This window comes from Abramis brama (assembly GCF_963993115.1).
Source record: "Abramis brama genome assembly, chromosome: 23".
Classification (NCBI taxonomy): domain Eukaryota; kingdom Metazoa; phylum Chordata; class Actinopteri; order Cypriniformes; family Leuciscidae; genus Abramis; species Abramis brama.
The window spans coordinates 11,190,755-11,206,922 of record NC_139985.1 but is presented as its reverse complement, the minus strand read 5'-3'; the positions used below and the strand labels follow the sequence as shown (position 1 = coordinate 11,206,922).

General features: G+C 37.6%; 1 protein-coding gene across 10 annotated transcripts in view; it reads left to right on the top strand.

Moving 5' to 3' along the window:
- Positions 1 to 16,144, top strand: part of LOC311074769 (copine-3-like) — a 16,946-nt gene extending 802 nt beyond the window's left edge. Inside the window, exons 2-18 of one of the 10 annotated variants that reach the window (XM_084101648.1) lie at positions 1,330 to 1,413; positions 3,331 to 5,711; positions 9,765 to 9,896; positions 10,714 to 10,893; positions 11,037 to 11,111; positions 11,499 to 11,570; positions 11,775 to 11,858; positions 11,971 to 12,060; positions 13,106 to 13,204; positions 13,361 to 13,447; positions 13,551 to 13,610; positions 13,781 to 13,914; positions 14,006 to 14,060; positions 14,151 to 14,202; positions 14,318 to 14,451; positions 14,612 to 14,848; positions 14,987 to 16,144. In XM_084101648.1, the coding sequence (XP_083957774.1) occupies positions 5,616 to 5,711; positions 9,765 to 9,896; positions 10,714 to 10,893; positions 11,037 to 11,111; positions 11,499 to 11,570; positions 11,775 to 11,858; positions 11,971 to 12,060; positions 13,106 to 13,204; positions 13,361 to 13,447; positions 13,551 to 13,610; positions 13,781 to 13,914; positions 14,006 to 14,060; positions 14,151 to 14,202; positions 14,318 to 14,451; positions 14,612 to 14,848; positions 14,987 to 15,100 (1,701 nt within the window). In that variant the 5' untranslated portion in view covers positions 1,330 to 1,413; positions 3,331 to 5,615 and the 3' untranslated portion in view covers positions 15,101 to 16,144. Of the gene's footprint in view, positions 1 to 1,329; positions 1,414 to 3,330; positions 6,881 to 9,240; positions 9,360 to 9,764; positions 9,897 to 10,713; positions 10,894 to 11,036; positions 11,112 to 11,498; positions 11,571 to 11,774; positions 11,859 to 11,970; positions 12,061 to 12,922; positions 13,019 to 13,105; positions 13,205 to 13,360; positions 13,448 to 13,550; positions 13,611 to 13,780; positions 13,915 to 14,005; positions 14,061 to 14,150; positions 14,203 to 14,317; positions 14,452 to 14,611; positions 14,849 to 14,986 lie in introns of those variants that run through there. The other 9 variants (XM_084101649.1, XM_084101652.1, XM_084101647.1 and 6 more) reach the window with 9 other exon arrangements.
- The last annotated feature ends 24 nt before the right edge of the window (positions 16,145 to 16,168 follow it).

Genomic DNA, 16,168 nt, shown 5'->3' with positions numbered 1-16,168 from the left:
GGAGTGTTGATGCAATGGAAATCTCCAAGTTAAGGTTTTTATACAACGTTTTTTAAAGTGCAATTAACAGACCTCAACCTTGATGTCATACTTTAATTATTTGGTTTTTAGTAGTTACTACCTTTTTTTGGCCTACATGCATTCAGGTTTATGTCCACATGGTTATTAGCCTCTGATTAGGCTGTGTGACGTAGTTTCCACTTTTGGTTTAAGGCTCTTAACATTGTATTAACCTTATCAAGCAAAATGTTGGAGGTTGTTGCTCATTTTGTGTTTGAAGACACTGTTTTATTCAACTTACCTAGTTTTTGTGGTTTCTGGTGGTAGGTGATCAAATACTTATCTTCCAATTTAAACAGTTCACACACACACACACACACACACACAAAAAATCTGTTATAATTTTCTCACCCTAACCTATAAGACCCATTAATAAAATGTTCAATTATAGCGATCATGTCAGAACACTTGGATTTAAACCACTCTATAGCCTAACTTATGGATTACTTTTACAATCTATTTTTGTAATTTTTGATGCATTAGCCTAAAGTTTTAGTTGCATGGACTTTCAAAGTATTGACAACGATGATGAATATTGTCTAAATATCTCCATTTGTGTACTGAAGATAAAATTAGGCTAATAAGTCTTATAGATTTGTAACAGCATGAAGGTTGAGTAAATTATGACAGATTAAAAAATTTGGGGTCAACCATCCCTTTAAGTGTCATGGATTAAGTAGAGTGTAAATTTCATGTTCTTTTGTAGTGTAGAGAGTGAAGAGAGGTGTCTACAGTGGTTGTACTTTTTAGTGTCTAAATTGGCTTTTTTTTTCTGATATTCTTGTATGTTTACAGGTTACCAGTTTACAGATTAGAAATACACGAGTTAGGATTAAACAGGCTAGATGCTTTTAGAGAGGTTCTCTAATTACGTTTCTTATTCATTGCTCACAATTTACCTACATTATCAGATTTTATCTTCACTTCTATGCAAGGTCACAATCTGTTTTTCTAGCTTAATATACTACACAATGTTTAAAAATGTTCCTGTATTGTGATGTGTTGCTGTTAAGTGTGAATGTTTGCTGGGGTTCATGAAATGCATGACATTCATGTTTTCTAAGACCAATTTTAATGTTTATGGCTTTTGCGAAGCAGCCGGCAAACTTCTGATGTGCACAAGTGGTGATTCAATTTATTGTTTTGCTGTAGCAGAATGTTACTAAATGGGCTGGAAATTGCTGGATGGTTTTCTTGGAGACACTCATGGGTATGATTGTTCTAATGCTGTTTACATATATTTCCCTCCATTTATTCTTTTTATTACAGTCGAGAATTGATTTTAAATGATTGCCGTCAGGATTGGCTTGGGTATCCTGTGCATCTTGTAACGAAGCAGCACTTTAAATACAGGTAAGCATTTGAGGGATCTTAGTCAATCAAACGTAGAAATATTTGGTCAACTTATTTTTTTTTTAATTGTTTAATAAAAGAGTGAGAAAAAATAATGAATTTAGAAATGTCGAAATTTGTTAGAAATTTTTTGTTGTCTTGAGTAATATATCATTGCAGTATGGATTCTTTGTGAATGGATGACTATCTACAATGCAATTCAAATTTTTACAGTGCTATTAATGTTTTGGGGGACATTTTGCTGGCTACAGTAAAATGTTAAAAAGCAAATAATTTTTTTCTTCCAGAGGGTTCCCAGGGCTCAAAGCTAAGGATTTTTTTCTACTGGTCCGGTCAGGCCAGTGGTTAAAATTTGTATTTGCCCTGCCAAAAATTGTACTGACCCCACTACAAAATAGTAATTAAAATAAATAAAATAGGTATTGTTTGATTAACATTAAAACAAACACAGCTGCAGGTTTATTAGGCAGCTGTCACTTTAAGAGCTGCATGGATCCAATATACTGTTACACGTGTTGTATTTCTCAACTTCTTTCTCGTTTCATGTTCTCTTAAGATATAACTCGGTGACATTTTTTGAAGTTATTTTGTGTGAATGTCTAATTCAAAAATAGACGTGAAAGAGAGCTCTATTCAGCATTCTCACGCTGTCGGAGAAGCGTCTTTTGTGGGTGTGCGCGCACAAAACTTCACACTGTTGAATTGATTTCTCTTTTGCGCTGTCTTACACTTATTTAAATTGCCAAGGCTTAAAAACACGTGTAAATGATAAACTCGTAATGCAGCACTGGCCCAATTGGGCGAGTGACCGTTGCGTCAACTGTCCCGAGTGACGTTTACTCTGGTCCCGGGCCATCGGGAAGTCCTTATTGTTGGGCCCTGCTTCCCACAGTTGTTAAAAAAATATAAGAAATATAAGGATAATTTTTAAATTGTAATTTTTAACTCTGGAAAAGTTAAAGGGATAGATCACCCAAAAATTAAAATTTAGTCATTTACTCACCCTCAAGTTGTTCCAAACCTGCATGAATTTCTTTCTTCTGTTGAACACAAAAGAAGATATTTTGAAAAATATGGGTAACCAAACAGGCCCAGGGTCCCATTGACGTCCATAGTATTTTTTTCCCATACTATGGAAATCAATGGAGCCCTGGGCCTGTTTGGTTACCCATATTCTTCAAAGTATCTTGTTTAGGTCAAAATGTGTGGGAACCCTTTGGTCAGCAATCTTCAAGCCAAGGACTGTGTAAAATAAGCTAAAACAGTGGTTTTCAATGCTGGTCCTGTGGGTTTTTAAAAAAAATCCTGGTCCTAGGGTCCCACAGCACTGCATTTTTTTTTCCTTTATTTAAAACACCCGATTCAGATCATTAGCTCATAGGAGAAAGCTCAATGAACTGAACTGATTATGTCAGATATAAAAATATGTGCAGTGCTGTGGGTCCTCAGGACCAGGATTAAAAAACACTGGGCTACATTTGCTATACAAATAACAGTATTAGTGTTGTCAAACTTCTGTCATATTTGAAGATTGTGACTTCAATTCTCAGTTAAACTCAGGCAATGGGTGTGTTTAACAGTGTTTTATGTAGTTATCTGGGTATGTAGTCTTTCAAGATTAAGTGTTTAATGATTTGACCTCATTCTAAATTGTTGTATTGTGTATATAAAGTGAAATGCAGTATGCTAGCTAGTGTGCTTTAGCTATGACTCCAAAGCCATTAAAAGGTGTGATGAGCTAAGAATCTGTGGCTTTGTGTTAAAATTCATGCGCTATTTATTCTGCTGTTGTCATAATGTTTCTCACATAATCTTTGGTCTTGCTGTTAATTGTCTTGTGGTTTGTATACTGGTTCTCTGTGTTATCTTTTTACCTTTTACCATAGCCTGACAGTCGTTGCCTTCTTTCATCTACAGGTGTGTTTTGTTGCACCTCAGCATGGCTGTGGTCATCCGTTTGCAGGGTCTCCCCATTGTGGCTGGGACTATGGACATACGTCATTTCTTCTCTGGATTGACCATCCCGGATGGTGGTGTGCATATTGTAGGGGGTGAACACGGTGAGGCTTTTATCGTGTTCGCCACAGATGAAGATGCAAGGCTTGGAATGATGCGCACAGGGGGCTCGATCAAAGGTTCCAAGGTGTCTCTGTTACTGAGTAGCAAAACAGAAATGCAAAACATGATTGAGCTGAGCCGTAGGCGCTTTGAAACCGGCAGTGCAGAGGTTGCCACAGGAAATGGCAGTAGGCCGGGTCCACCTGTTAGTACTGGTGGAAGTGGAAGGGGCAACTTGGCAACCACAGCACAAGGTTTTAGTAACACAACTTCGACTACAGCCACCACAGCAGTGTCAACACACGAGCCTGTAAGCAACAAGACTGTCCCTACCTTTTCGACCACTACCATGGGAAATATGCCCCCAAACTTTAATAATTTTAGCAGCCCAAGTCTTAGTTTGGGATCAACAATGACAACGGCAATGTCGTCCTTGAACTCTGTACCTCCCCCAATACCTCCCTTGCCCACCATGCCAACTCTACCACCGATGCCCCCCATGCCAGGACCCCCACCAGTATCCACATTACCACCAGTACCTGCTGTTAATCCGCTAACGTCAGTGCCTCCGGTCCCTCCCATTGCACACATGACGCACATGTCTGCGCTTCCTCCATTCAATCCTGGTGTCCCTCCCCCAGTCGGCCCTTTATCTGGTGGTATAGGTGCCTCTGGTCCAATGTCTCTCGGAAATCACAATCCAATGTTCCTGAATCCCCTAAACCCTCTAAACCCCCTTAACCCCCTTAACCTCCAATCTCACATGAAATCAGCAGCGACAAACCCAGATGAGTTTTATGTTCATCTACACGGCCTTCCTTTTTCAGTCACTGAATGTGAAGTCAGAGATTTCTTCCAAGGACTTGGGATTGAGTCTGTTCGTTTGCTCAAAGACCACCTGGGTAGAAACAACGGCAGGGCATTGGTTAAGTTCTTCTCGCCCCAAGAGTCTTTTGAAGCTCTGAAAAGAAATGCTGGAATGATTGGCCAAAGATACGTTGAAGTTTCTCCAGCTACAGAGCGACAGTGGAGAGAGAGTGCAGGACAGTCTAAACCAGGTGGTGACTCCGAACACAATCGCCATCGTCGCAGAAGTGCCAATTCGCCACCACCCTCTGGTCGCGAGCGAGCCAGATCCCGATCTCCCCACAAACTAGAATTCTGTGTGTATTTGAAAGGACTCCCATATGAAGCCGAAAACAAGCAGATCTTTGAGTTTTTCAAAAATCTTGACATTGTTGAAGATAGCATTTACATTGCGTACGGTCCCAATGGCAGGGCAACCGGTGAGGGATTTGTGGAGTTTAGGAATGAAAATGATTACAAAGCTGCTCTCGGATGCCATATGCAGTACATGGGTAGTCGGTTTATTCAGGTGCATCCGATCACAAAGAAAAACATGTATGAAAAGATAGACACCATTCGCAAACGAATGCAGGGTTCCCAGGGTGATCAAAAGAATAGCTCAGGAGGAGGAAAGAGTGCCAAGAATTGTGCTCACATAACCAATATTCCTTATAACGTGACGAAAAAAGATGTCCGTCTTTTTCTTGATGGCATTCAGTTGTTTGAGGAAAGTCTTAAGGTGCTAGTTGACGCAAACGGTAATGGTCTTGGCCAGGCTATTGTGCAGTTTAAGTCTGACGAGGATGCACTGAAAGCAGAAAGACTCCACAGGCAAAAATTGAATGGCAGGGATGCTTTTGTTCATTTGGTAACATTCGATCAGATGAAGGAAGTTGAGAGAAATCCTCCTCCTCAAGCAAAGAGAGGCCAGAAATCCCTAGGAAATTCCCATGCCCATTCTCATGCACACGCGCAGCCCCAGGCCCAAGTTCCCCAAGTGCCTCATGCTTTTCCAGGAATGACAGGCGACGAGTTTAGTTTTCTGAGAAATGCTGTAGGAACCCTTGGCAACGGTCCCCCTTTTGTCAACCCGTTCGTTGCCCCAGGTAATGGACTGGCAGGTCCACCGCCTTTGCCGCCACTTGGTGCTGCTTTGGGTGATGTCTCGCTAGGCCTTCCCCCACCAATGGTTGGAGGACCTCTGCCTGGTCCTGTTCTAGAGCACCCTGGTTTCAGACCCAGTGCACCTTCTGGCTTTGGTGCACCAGAGCCATTAAGGGGCATCCCATCATTTGATAATGGATCTTCTCGTAAAGCCATCGGCCAAAATCATGGAGGGAGCCAAGGTCAGAGGCCAGCTTCTGAGAGTCTTAGAGGACCTTCCAGTGGTCCAGGTAATTCACGGCCCACCATTGTCAAAATTCAAAACATGCCCTTTACTGTGACTGTTGATGAGATAATTGATTTTTTCTATGGCTATCAAGTGTTGCCTGGTTCTGTATGCTTGCAATTCAATGAGAAAGGTATGCCCACTGGGGAAGCAATGGTTGCTTTTGACTCCCAAGATGAAGCAATGGCTGCTGTTATGGACCTGAATGATAGGCCTATTGGGGCAAGAAAAGTGAAGATCACTTTGGGATGAAAACAATGACTTTGTCATTCCAAATTATGTTTTCTTTTGACACGGTTTTCTGACAAATTAACTAAACTGGTTGTTTTTATGTACAGAAGAAGAAACTGACAAGTATTAGTTTTTTTTCCTGGACACATTATGTATCCAAGATTGTAGTTTCATGAAGCATGACAATTGAGGAAAGACAATATTTATTTTAAATTTCTCTAAACAGAGTTGTTTAAGACTTCAGGCCAATAATGTTTTAGTTCACATCTGCAGATCAGAAAAAGGGGCAACTTCATAGCGGTATGTTCATTAGAGCCTAATAGCTGTGGAGGAGGTTAGTTCTTCATTGTTTGGTATCTCTGCTCAAGTTTTACACATCTGTATATTATCCATGCTGCATCTACGCATTTGAGGTTAAAAAAAAAAACTGCTGCTGTGCATTGTGCGCTATATACATGTCTACACTTCAGTTACAATGTTTGCTCTCTGCTGCAAGTTTTTTTCTGTCAATAAAATGCAAATGCTGTCTTTATCAATATCTGTTGCTGTCACATTGGATTGCTATAAAAGCCTGATGTCAAACCAATACTTCACTGTACACTATAAGCGGATGTGAAGCACATGCGGCATTGTAATATAATGTAAATGAAAGCATTTTACTCTCTTTGCTTAGCTCTCTTCACAATGTGTTGTGGTGTTTGATGATAGCTTCCTTTTTTTTGGATGTTTGGCTTTTTTTAAAGTTTTGCAGAAATGGATCAGTTGTTATACCTAGTTTATTTTGACGTTCCAGCGCTTTTTCTCTTGTAAATACTTTCCAGCTGAACTATTTTGTCAATAAAATGCCATTCCTGAAATGATGACACTTAAAGGTATTGTATTCTCTTCCTGTCCTTCTGTTTCTTTCAGTTCAAATATGAACAATAAAATGTTTTGCTGTGACTTCCTTGTTTCCCATATTGAACTGCATAATTATATTTTGGATCCTTTTTTTTTCTTTTTTTCTTCAGATGTCTTCTAAAGATGTGACTAGCTCTAATCTTTTGCTTGTTGCTTAAGACTCTTTATAATATTGTGGCATTGACCTTTTCCCACAGTGCTTTATTTAAAACTAAATTTTTTCACTTTTTAAATTTTATATTTCTGCTGCCACAGATATGCATTTCAAGTAAAAAGCTTTATACTGTTTTGTTTTTTAGAGTGAAAAAATATTCTAGTAGTTATTTTAGTTTGGATTCTGTTGAACTGCACAGCATAAATTTAGTGTGCCCTTATGCCTGCAGCATTACACAAAACACATCTTAATTGTGTATGGATCAAAAACTTATGAAATTCTGCCCCAGTTGTGCCACAGATGTTTTTTTTTAAGAATGCAGTGTCTCAAAATGAAACATTAAAGAGGAACACGTTGTATTTGGCTGTTTTTGAACTTTGTTCTGATATAAAAGTGGAAGAATAATTCTCATACAAACTGCACTGATGAGAGGCACATGAAATGTTTCATCGTTTTGGCTGTGGATTATGATGGCAAATGATGATATGCTGCATAAAAGATTATTCAAGTTGCACATGCTTGTCATTTCTCTCTAGCAGCTGGGTTTTCAAAGAATTTGCACATTCTTGATGCATTTCTTTAAAGCAGGTCAAGTGGTATTGCTCTCAAGCGCTGCTCTTTGATGCTTTGAATCTGCTTGCACTGGGCCTGTTCAGAAGCACAAGTTCACGGTTATTTACGCAAGTTTTTTATTTGGGTTGAGCTTTTGTACTTTTGGTGTTGTGAAATGCTTTGGAATTAAATTCATGATGAATTCAGTGCATTTCTGCCTGTTTTGCATTCTTGGGTGGTTCTCAAGCATTGTGGACTACATATTTTACTTTGTGCCTTTTTGATGCTGAGCCTTGATTCCTGATTAACATTAATGTTCAGGTAAGTTGTAATCATAGACATTAGTGCTGCTATAAACTATCTGTGAGCATTGGATTTTCTGCCAGATTTATTAGTGTTTGATAGTTTTAGTTTGTAAGGAAGAATGCATTGTGGGGGGGAAATTGGGACTTTTTAATTTATTAATTTTTGCTTTAATTGAGTCTTCGTTTTGAGAAATAAAATGTTATTCATTGCCAGAGTATTTCTGGAAAATTTTTAACTTGTATTAATGCAGAAATATATTGTTTATATATTTGCATTATTATTATTATTATTATTATTATTATATTTTTTTAAAGTGGAGGTATTTAATTGAAATATTGTTTCTATGGCCCGGTTTCACAGACAAGGTTTAGATTAAGCTAGGATTAGGCCTTAGTTCAATTAGGACATTTAAGTAGCTTTTATAAATGTGCCTTAGGAAGAAAAAAAACACATTACTGGATCTAAATCTTGAGACAAAACAATGGCACTGACATATTTTAAGATGGCAGAGCAAGTTACTTTCAGTTAAAACAAAAAACTGACTATGTTTAAGCCTTGTCTGTGAAACCGGGGGTATAAGTTGTGTACACGATAACAAGTTAAAACATTGCTTTATGGTGGTGATTTGAATAGGTGAGATTGATGTTGAAAAGTAAATCTTTCTCATAGACATTAAGACTTATATACATGTAAGGCTATATTTTGATTGCACTGCAATATTAATAAGGAAAAAAGGCCACTAATTTGTCACTCTTAAAGACAGATTAGCCAGCAAATACGGTACAACGGAGTTATATAAGAATTTGTTCTGTAGTGTGTGTTTGTTTGCTTTTTGTAAAGCAATTTTATTTGGCCCAGTTGTGGCATCTGTGTTACCATGGAGACATAGCGGTCACGGCAATCACGCTTTGCTTCTGCTCGCTGTTTTTTACCCAACTGCTACGACAGGTTGCTCTTATTAAACCAGTCGAGACTAGCTGTGCTGTGGCGCTACTGATAAAACTGACACGCTGGCAAATGTAATGATTCTGATTGATTGCTGCATTGTTGGGTGTACGTGAAAGTATTATGAACTCATGCAGTCATATATTAATTATTCAGCTATTACGCTGAAACTGTTAATATAGATTGAGTAGTATTCGTTACACGCGTGTTTTTTTATATATATTATTTTAAGTGTGAATATGAGTTCACGGCGTTGGTAAAAATGAGAATGTTTGTAGTTATGTTGTTGTCTGTGTAATGACTCACTCCACGTTGGTTTCATGCACACTGCTCTCTGTGCTGCCGCTGCGAGCTTGTGCTGTGATTGACAGGCTCCTAGCCAATCGCAGCGTAGTTCAGCTGGCGTTCTGACCAATAGCGTTGCACGTCCTGAGGAGCTGAGTGGCACCGCCCTGCTCATTTGATATTACATGAACGTGTCAGGGTGTAGACGGTAGTACTAGTAAGCGGTTTTGTTTCGACAGAGAATCTCCGAACACAATTTCTGCAGTTTGAAAGTTAAGGGTATGATATTTTTAGTTTCACGGTAGCATTTGTCAGCTCATCTTATAGTATCGGGGTGTCTGTATTAGATTTGCAGTGCGCCATTAAGCATTGCAGAAATATAGTTTCAATCGCGTTAACATATTTAAGGCGTGACTCTCGGACAGTCTCAAATACTGACATTTAGGCCCTCAGACACGACATTTGCCACATTTGTTTAAGAAAAATATATTTTAAAACGCGTAATTTTGTAAAAACCGAGCATGTATGATTCGAAGATTGTATGAATTTTGTATTGCTTTTTATTACGGCCAATTTTATCAAGAATTTATTCTTTCATCAACTTTCACTTTCTCGCGTGTGTAAGCTTCAGTAATGATTAATTGAAGCTAGAACTTCATACATTTTTTGTGTGTCTGTTTTCAGATGGCCGTTCAGTGTGTGTCGAAAATCGAGCTCTCCATCTCTTGCAATAATCTTCTGGATAAAGATGTTGGATCCAAATCTGATCCACTCTGTGTCCTGCTGCAGAGTGTCGGCGATGACAAATGGACAGAGGTAAGTTACACACTTTAATAGCCGCTGTAACAAAAACTGCAGTTATGTTTCCTTTTTTTATGGTATTACAGCTGCTGACACTTTCAAATGTATCACTGCAACAGTTTTGATGGGGGGAAATGTCACTGCTCTCTGACACCATTACTAACACCCTTGAAACAGTTAGATTTATTATTTAAAGTAGTTAGTAAATATATTATAGGAAGATTTTTTTTTTTATTTACTTAATTATTATTTTGCAGGCCTTAGGATTGCTAGGAATGCTGTTTTGTGCAATAATTTGTTTTATTTTTATGTTTACTTGAATAAAACAAAAATATTGAGACAATATTATATGGATGAGTTTTAAAATTAAACGAAATTATACTAATAATTAATATTATTAAAATATATTATTTAGGCATTAACTCAATTTAATGTTTTACTTACAGCCTGGTGTTTTAATAATTTGTGGCATTAACTCATTAAACTGTAAGGAAGAGATGATAATTTGGTAGATGATTTAAAAATATTCGTTAATCTGTAGGTAGCATATTCATTTGAATGTAATCGAATGACACAGCTATTGTCACCTTTTATTAAAATATTATTATAAAATAGTCAGTTGTTTTAAATTGCGATGCCATGAAACATGCAAAATTGTGTGGACATCATACATGTGTGTGTATATATATATTATTATATTATATATATAATTTTATTTTATTTTTTTATTTTTTCCTCATTTTTTTGATGGTATAATTCAAACTTATAGAGCTGTAAAAAACAAATGACCTTATTTGCTTGTCACATTGCTGAATGTATGTGATCATTGCAGGTAGAACGCACAGAGAGAGTGAAGAATTGCCAGGACCCCGAGTTCTCCACAAAACTTCACATTGACTACTACTTTGAGAAGGTGCAGAAACTAAAGTTTGGCGTCTATGACATTGACAACAAGTCTGTTGACCTCAAGGATGATGACTTTCTGGGAGGCTTTGAATGCACCCTTGGTCAGGTATGTATTGTGAGGAGTGATACAGTGAAATGCTGTTTTTTGCTAGTTGCTGCAGAACAGTGCTAATCATTAGTCACACTGTATTTCATTAAAAATAGAACACATGCATAATGGCCTTGTTTATGCACCAACCTTTACAACAGATTGTATCAAGTAGGAAGATTACCAGACCCCTTCAGCTCAAGGCAGCAAAACCAGCTGGGAAAGGCACAATAACGGTATGTTCATATAAACACTAATACTAATATTTCTAATATGGAACCAATTGTAAAAGAACATGGGGATTTGTCACATGACAGTTTTACCATCTTCCTGTTGAATGTTTTACAGGCATCAGAATTCAATTCATTTTCATTTGTGGTATCTTTGTTTGAAGAAGACTTTAAGAGCTCCATAAAATAATTTATTTTATTTGATAATCCACAAAAGCCCTCTGTTTGAGCAAAATAACATTTGCATGTTTGAATTCATGCAAAGTTTGTCAATGATGTGTACTATCATCTAGCTGTTTGTTTTTGCAAGCATCGCTTTCCACATTTCTACTATTGTTCTGCCATTCAAAATGTTTCTTACATTTAGCAATGTTGTATTTTTGGTATGTACAGATTACAGCAGATGAAGTGAAGGACAACAGGGCTATTGTAATGGAAGTGGAGGCAAAAAACCTGGATAAAAAGGTAGAAATAATCATCCTCTGTTCTTACATCTTGTTATAACCAATTATGATTTGTACTTCATCAGTTATTGCTGCAAAAGAAGCAGGGAAAATGTTGAAATGTCACCACTGGTTTACCACACAAAAAAAGACATATTCAGGGTAAAAGCCAGTTATGGTACTAACTGTTTTGAGTTATACTGCACTATTCACTTATCTTTTTCAGGATCTGTTTGGGAAGTCTGATCCATTCTTGGAGTTTTTCAAGCAAGAAGAAGATGGGAAATGGCAGTTAATTCACAGGACAGAGGTTTTTACCCACTTTCACTCACTCATTGAACTAAATATTGGTCTATTTGTGCATGCGGAACAAATCATGAGTTGTTTGCTGATGGTTGTTGACTTTGATCTGTTACCGATAGGTCATCAAGAATAACTTGAATCCATCTTGGAAAAAGTTTACTGTCTCCTTGCATACATTCTGTGGTGGTGACCTGAACAAACCAATCAAGGTGACTACAAAGTTTTTTTTTATGCTCACTCAGATGTGCATTTGTCATGGTAAGTTATCAGAATTGTAGAAGACAGTTTCACTATGCAAGAGAGAAACTATTTACTTCTGCTCTTCTGCACTTCTGCTTCTATTTTTTGTAACATCACATACGCTTACCGTTCAAAAGTTTGGGGTATGTAAGATTTTTTTTTTATGTTCTTGAAAGAAGTCTCTTATGCTCACCAAGGCTGCATTTGTTTGACATAAAGATCTTTTGTAACTGTTAACCAGCTGCAAAAGCGATACATTCTATTTTAGAAACTATTGCTATTTCTGCAGCGTCATGGTATGGCTTCAAGTACGTTCAAACTGTGGACTGCATTTTTGCTCTTATTATCTTGAATTTTAGGAGCATTCTGACTGCATTCTGTAGGCTCCATCATGCAGCGAGTTGTTGCCCTTCTTCATGTTCGTCACCAATCAACTGTATGAAATGTAAGATTACCTACTTAGGTCTGGGGTGGGTGCGATAAATGCGTTAATTTTAACGTGTTATTTCCCCCCATAACTAACTAACTAATTAATTAATTAAATGAATGCGCTAAATCGACAGCCCTATTAAAAATACATATGGTGTAATATTAATTGTCTGGTTAGGACACTGTAAAATTCTTAACTGATATATTTGATCAATTAAATGCAACTTTGCTTGTTAAAATCTTACTGACCCCCAACTTTTGAACGGTAGTGTACAGAACTTGTTCGGAAGTAGCTATTAGATCAGAAGAAAAAAAAGCATATAATCATGTCATGTAAAGACGTCATCTGCCAGCACTTTCAGTTGTCCTAGTCCTTAGACTAAAGCTTTGTCTGATTGCTAGGTAACATGTTACGATAAGGATGAAGACACAAGCTCAGACATGATAGGAGAGTTCACCTGCACCACTGCTAAACTAATCGAGGCTAAAGACAATGCGGTGAGCAGGATGCATGTCATTTAATCTTCTCTAAATATCTTTCTTTTTCTTTCTTTCTGTCTGTCTGTCCCTGGCTTTTTGTTTTAGGTTCATTGTTCTGATTATGATAGCGATGGCTCTCATGATCTCATTGGTGTGTTTCAAACTAATGTGTCAGATCTGCAGAAAGCAGTTAATGGCTCCCCGGTGAGACTCCACCTCCACTGCGCCAGGCTTTTTTTGTTGTCATTGTGTTAATAGTAGAACATTTCTTTATCTTCACATAAATTTCCATTCTATTCACTTCCATAATTTCTTAGGGTTTTATTAAAGGCCATAAGTGAAAAGTTTTCATTTTTGTAGGTCGAGTTTGACTGCATTCATCCAGAGAAGCAAAAGAAGAAAAAGAGTTATAAGAACTCTGGGGTCGTCAGGATTAAGTATTGCAAGGTTCGAACAACCTTCATCTGTTATGAATGAAACTGGAAATTGCAGAATTCTTTACAATAATTTTACAATAATGATAATAAATAATCTCCACACTGTCTTTCAGCTTGAAGCACAGTATTCATTTCTGGATTATGTGATGGGAGGTTGCCAAATTAACTTCACGGTAAGATCAGTCATGGCACAATATTTGCTTCTGATAGCTGGTGTCTATTTTGCAGTTGTTTACATTTTGATATTATCAATGGGTATAATGCAGAACATCAAATTTAGGTTGTACATTTGTGGCTTTATGGTTTAAGCTCTAAAACAGTGGTGAAAATTGTTTGGTTTTAGGTGGGCATTGACTTCACTGGCTCTAATGGAGACCCCCGCTCCCCTGACTCTCTTCACTATATCAGCCCTAATGGTGTAAACCAGTATCTGTCAGCCATCTGGTCCGTTGGTCAGGTAGTCCAAGACTATGACACGTAAGGGGACGATTTTGTCCATAGACTTTCCACCAGCTGTGAGTCTTTGTCTTTTTGTCTACAATATATTTTTCTCTGTCTTCCCTTGTAGTGATAAACTTTTCCCAGCATTTGGATTTGGTGCTCAAATACCTCCAGACTTCCAGGTTAGACATTATAGGTGTTCTTGATACTTTTTCATTATTAGTTGTAATCATAATTTAATTTGACAAAAGTGCCTTTTTTCAATTTCTTAGGTATCCCATGAGTTCCCATTGAACTTCAACCCCAATAGCCCATATTGCCCAGGTAAGAGTCCCATTGTTTGAAAAATTAGATCTGAAATTTAACAATTGCATAACTGTCTCACTTAAAAGAAATTCTAGCATGTTTGTCACATGTGCTGATGTTTTATACCATGCAGGAGTGCAAGGAATTGTGGAGGCCTATCGTATGTCTTTGCCTCAAGTCCGTCTATATGGACCTACCAACTTCTCCCCCATTATAAATCATGTGGCCCGAATTGCAGCCGGAGCCGCCCAGCAACCGAATGCAGCTGTAAGTAATGCCAACAAGTGCCCCTTTTTTTGTAGTGCACTGCCTCATCCAACTCAGGATGTGGTTTAATGGGTACTCGTGCATTTTTGATCCGTGGTCTACCATGGCATTTTCAGTACATTAACACTTTGCATGTCTAACATCTTTCTCTCTTAATTAGCAATACTTTGTGCTGTTGATCATCACTGATGGGGAGATCACTGATCTCGACCAGACCAGACAGTCCATCGTGAACTGCTCCAAACTTCCGATGTCCATCATCATCGTGGGTGTGGGTGAGGCAGACTTTAAGGCCATGGAGTTTCTTGATGGGGACAGTGGAGTTCTCAAATCTGTGTCCGGAGAGCCGGCGGTCAGAGATATTGTGCAGTTCGTGCCCTTCAAGCAGTTTGCCAGTGTATGTATGCCTCGTTAAATTTGAATAGAAATTGCATGTTGGTTAGAAGTTCTTAAATTCATATCCAGTGTTTTCTGTTGTTACATCACTGTCAATGCTTAATGGCATTTAATTTTTTACATCTCAATTTCTTCTTAGGCTCCTAAAGAAGCATTGGCTCAGAGTGTTCTAGCTGAGGTGCCAAATCAACTGGTGTCGTACTTTAAAATGAGGAATCTGCTTCCTGTCAACCCCCCTCCACCGACCAAGTAGACACAGATTTGCAATGGAGACTGAAACATAGCCATCTAAATGAAATAGTTACGAGCTAAGAATATGGAACACCACTAGAGGGAGCCACAGCTCTGTTAAAGGATGCAATGTCGGGTGTTGAACTTGTATTCCATTTGAATTGCCTTTTTTATATATATTATGCAAACAATTTTCATTTTCTGTCCTTCATAGATTTCTTTTATCTTCCTAGATTCCTCATATTATTCTTTTCCAACTGGTATAGAGTTTTTATAAATATTCCTTTTTATAGATCTATTTTTCTGTATTGTTGCATATATTTTTTTTATATCGTTTAAGGATACAGCCTTGATTTTCCTTAAGCCAAGATTTGAAGGCCTTTCGCTGCTTTTTGATGCCTATGTATGTAATATCAATCAGGAATGCTGATTGAAAATATATATGATATGAAATTTGCTACACTTTCTGAGCTATAGTAGTTATCAGAGCAAAGTGAATCACTGAACTCATTCAGCCACTATGCTGCAAAACATAATCATGCTGTCATAATAGAGATGATTAGTAGTTAGAACCTTGCCAAAGAAATCACTGCATGTATTTTAGTAGCACACTATGATTTTTACTGAAAACTGAATTTAAAAATGCTGGTTTACTGGTATAAAGGCATTATGTAGACTTTGGGACCATAGAAGACCACAGTGTCTTTTTAAGTTGTAGTTGGTGCCAAGTAATATTTTAAAGATTCCTTTGGGATGACAGGTAATTTTGATTTATCTAACACAAATGTTTGCACCTTAATCGCACAGTGAAGTTAATCTGCACTTATCCATTAGAGCTGTTGAATTTAGTCATATATATGCTTGCTCTTGCCACATAAAGCCTTATGGGACTGTTACCTTGTTTAACCTTTTTTTTTTAATCTAATGATTTAAAGGGAATGGGGTTCTAATCATATCATTGTTTTTCCTAATCATGAAATATGTTTACACAGCAGCATGTTGTTCTTTTCTTCAGAAGCCATTTTATACTGTCAAGAAATGCTGAATAAAATTACCTTATTAACACGCATAACACGTTTGTTTGTTTTTT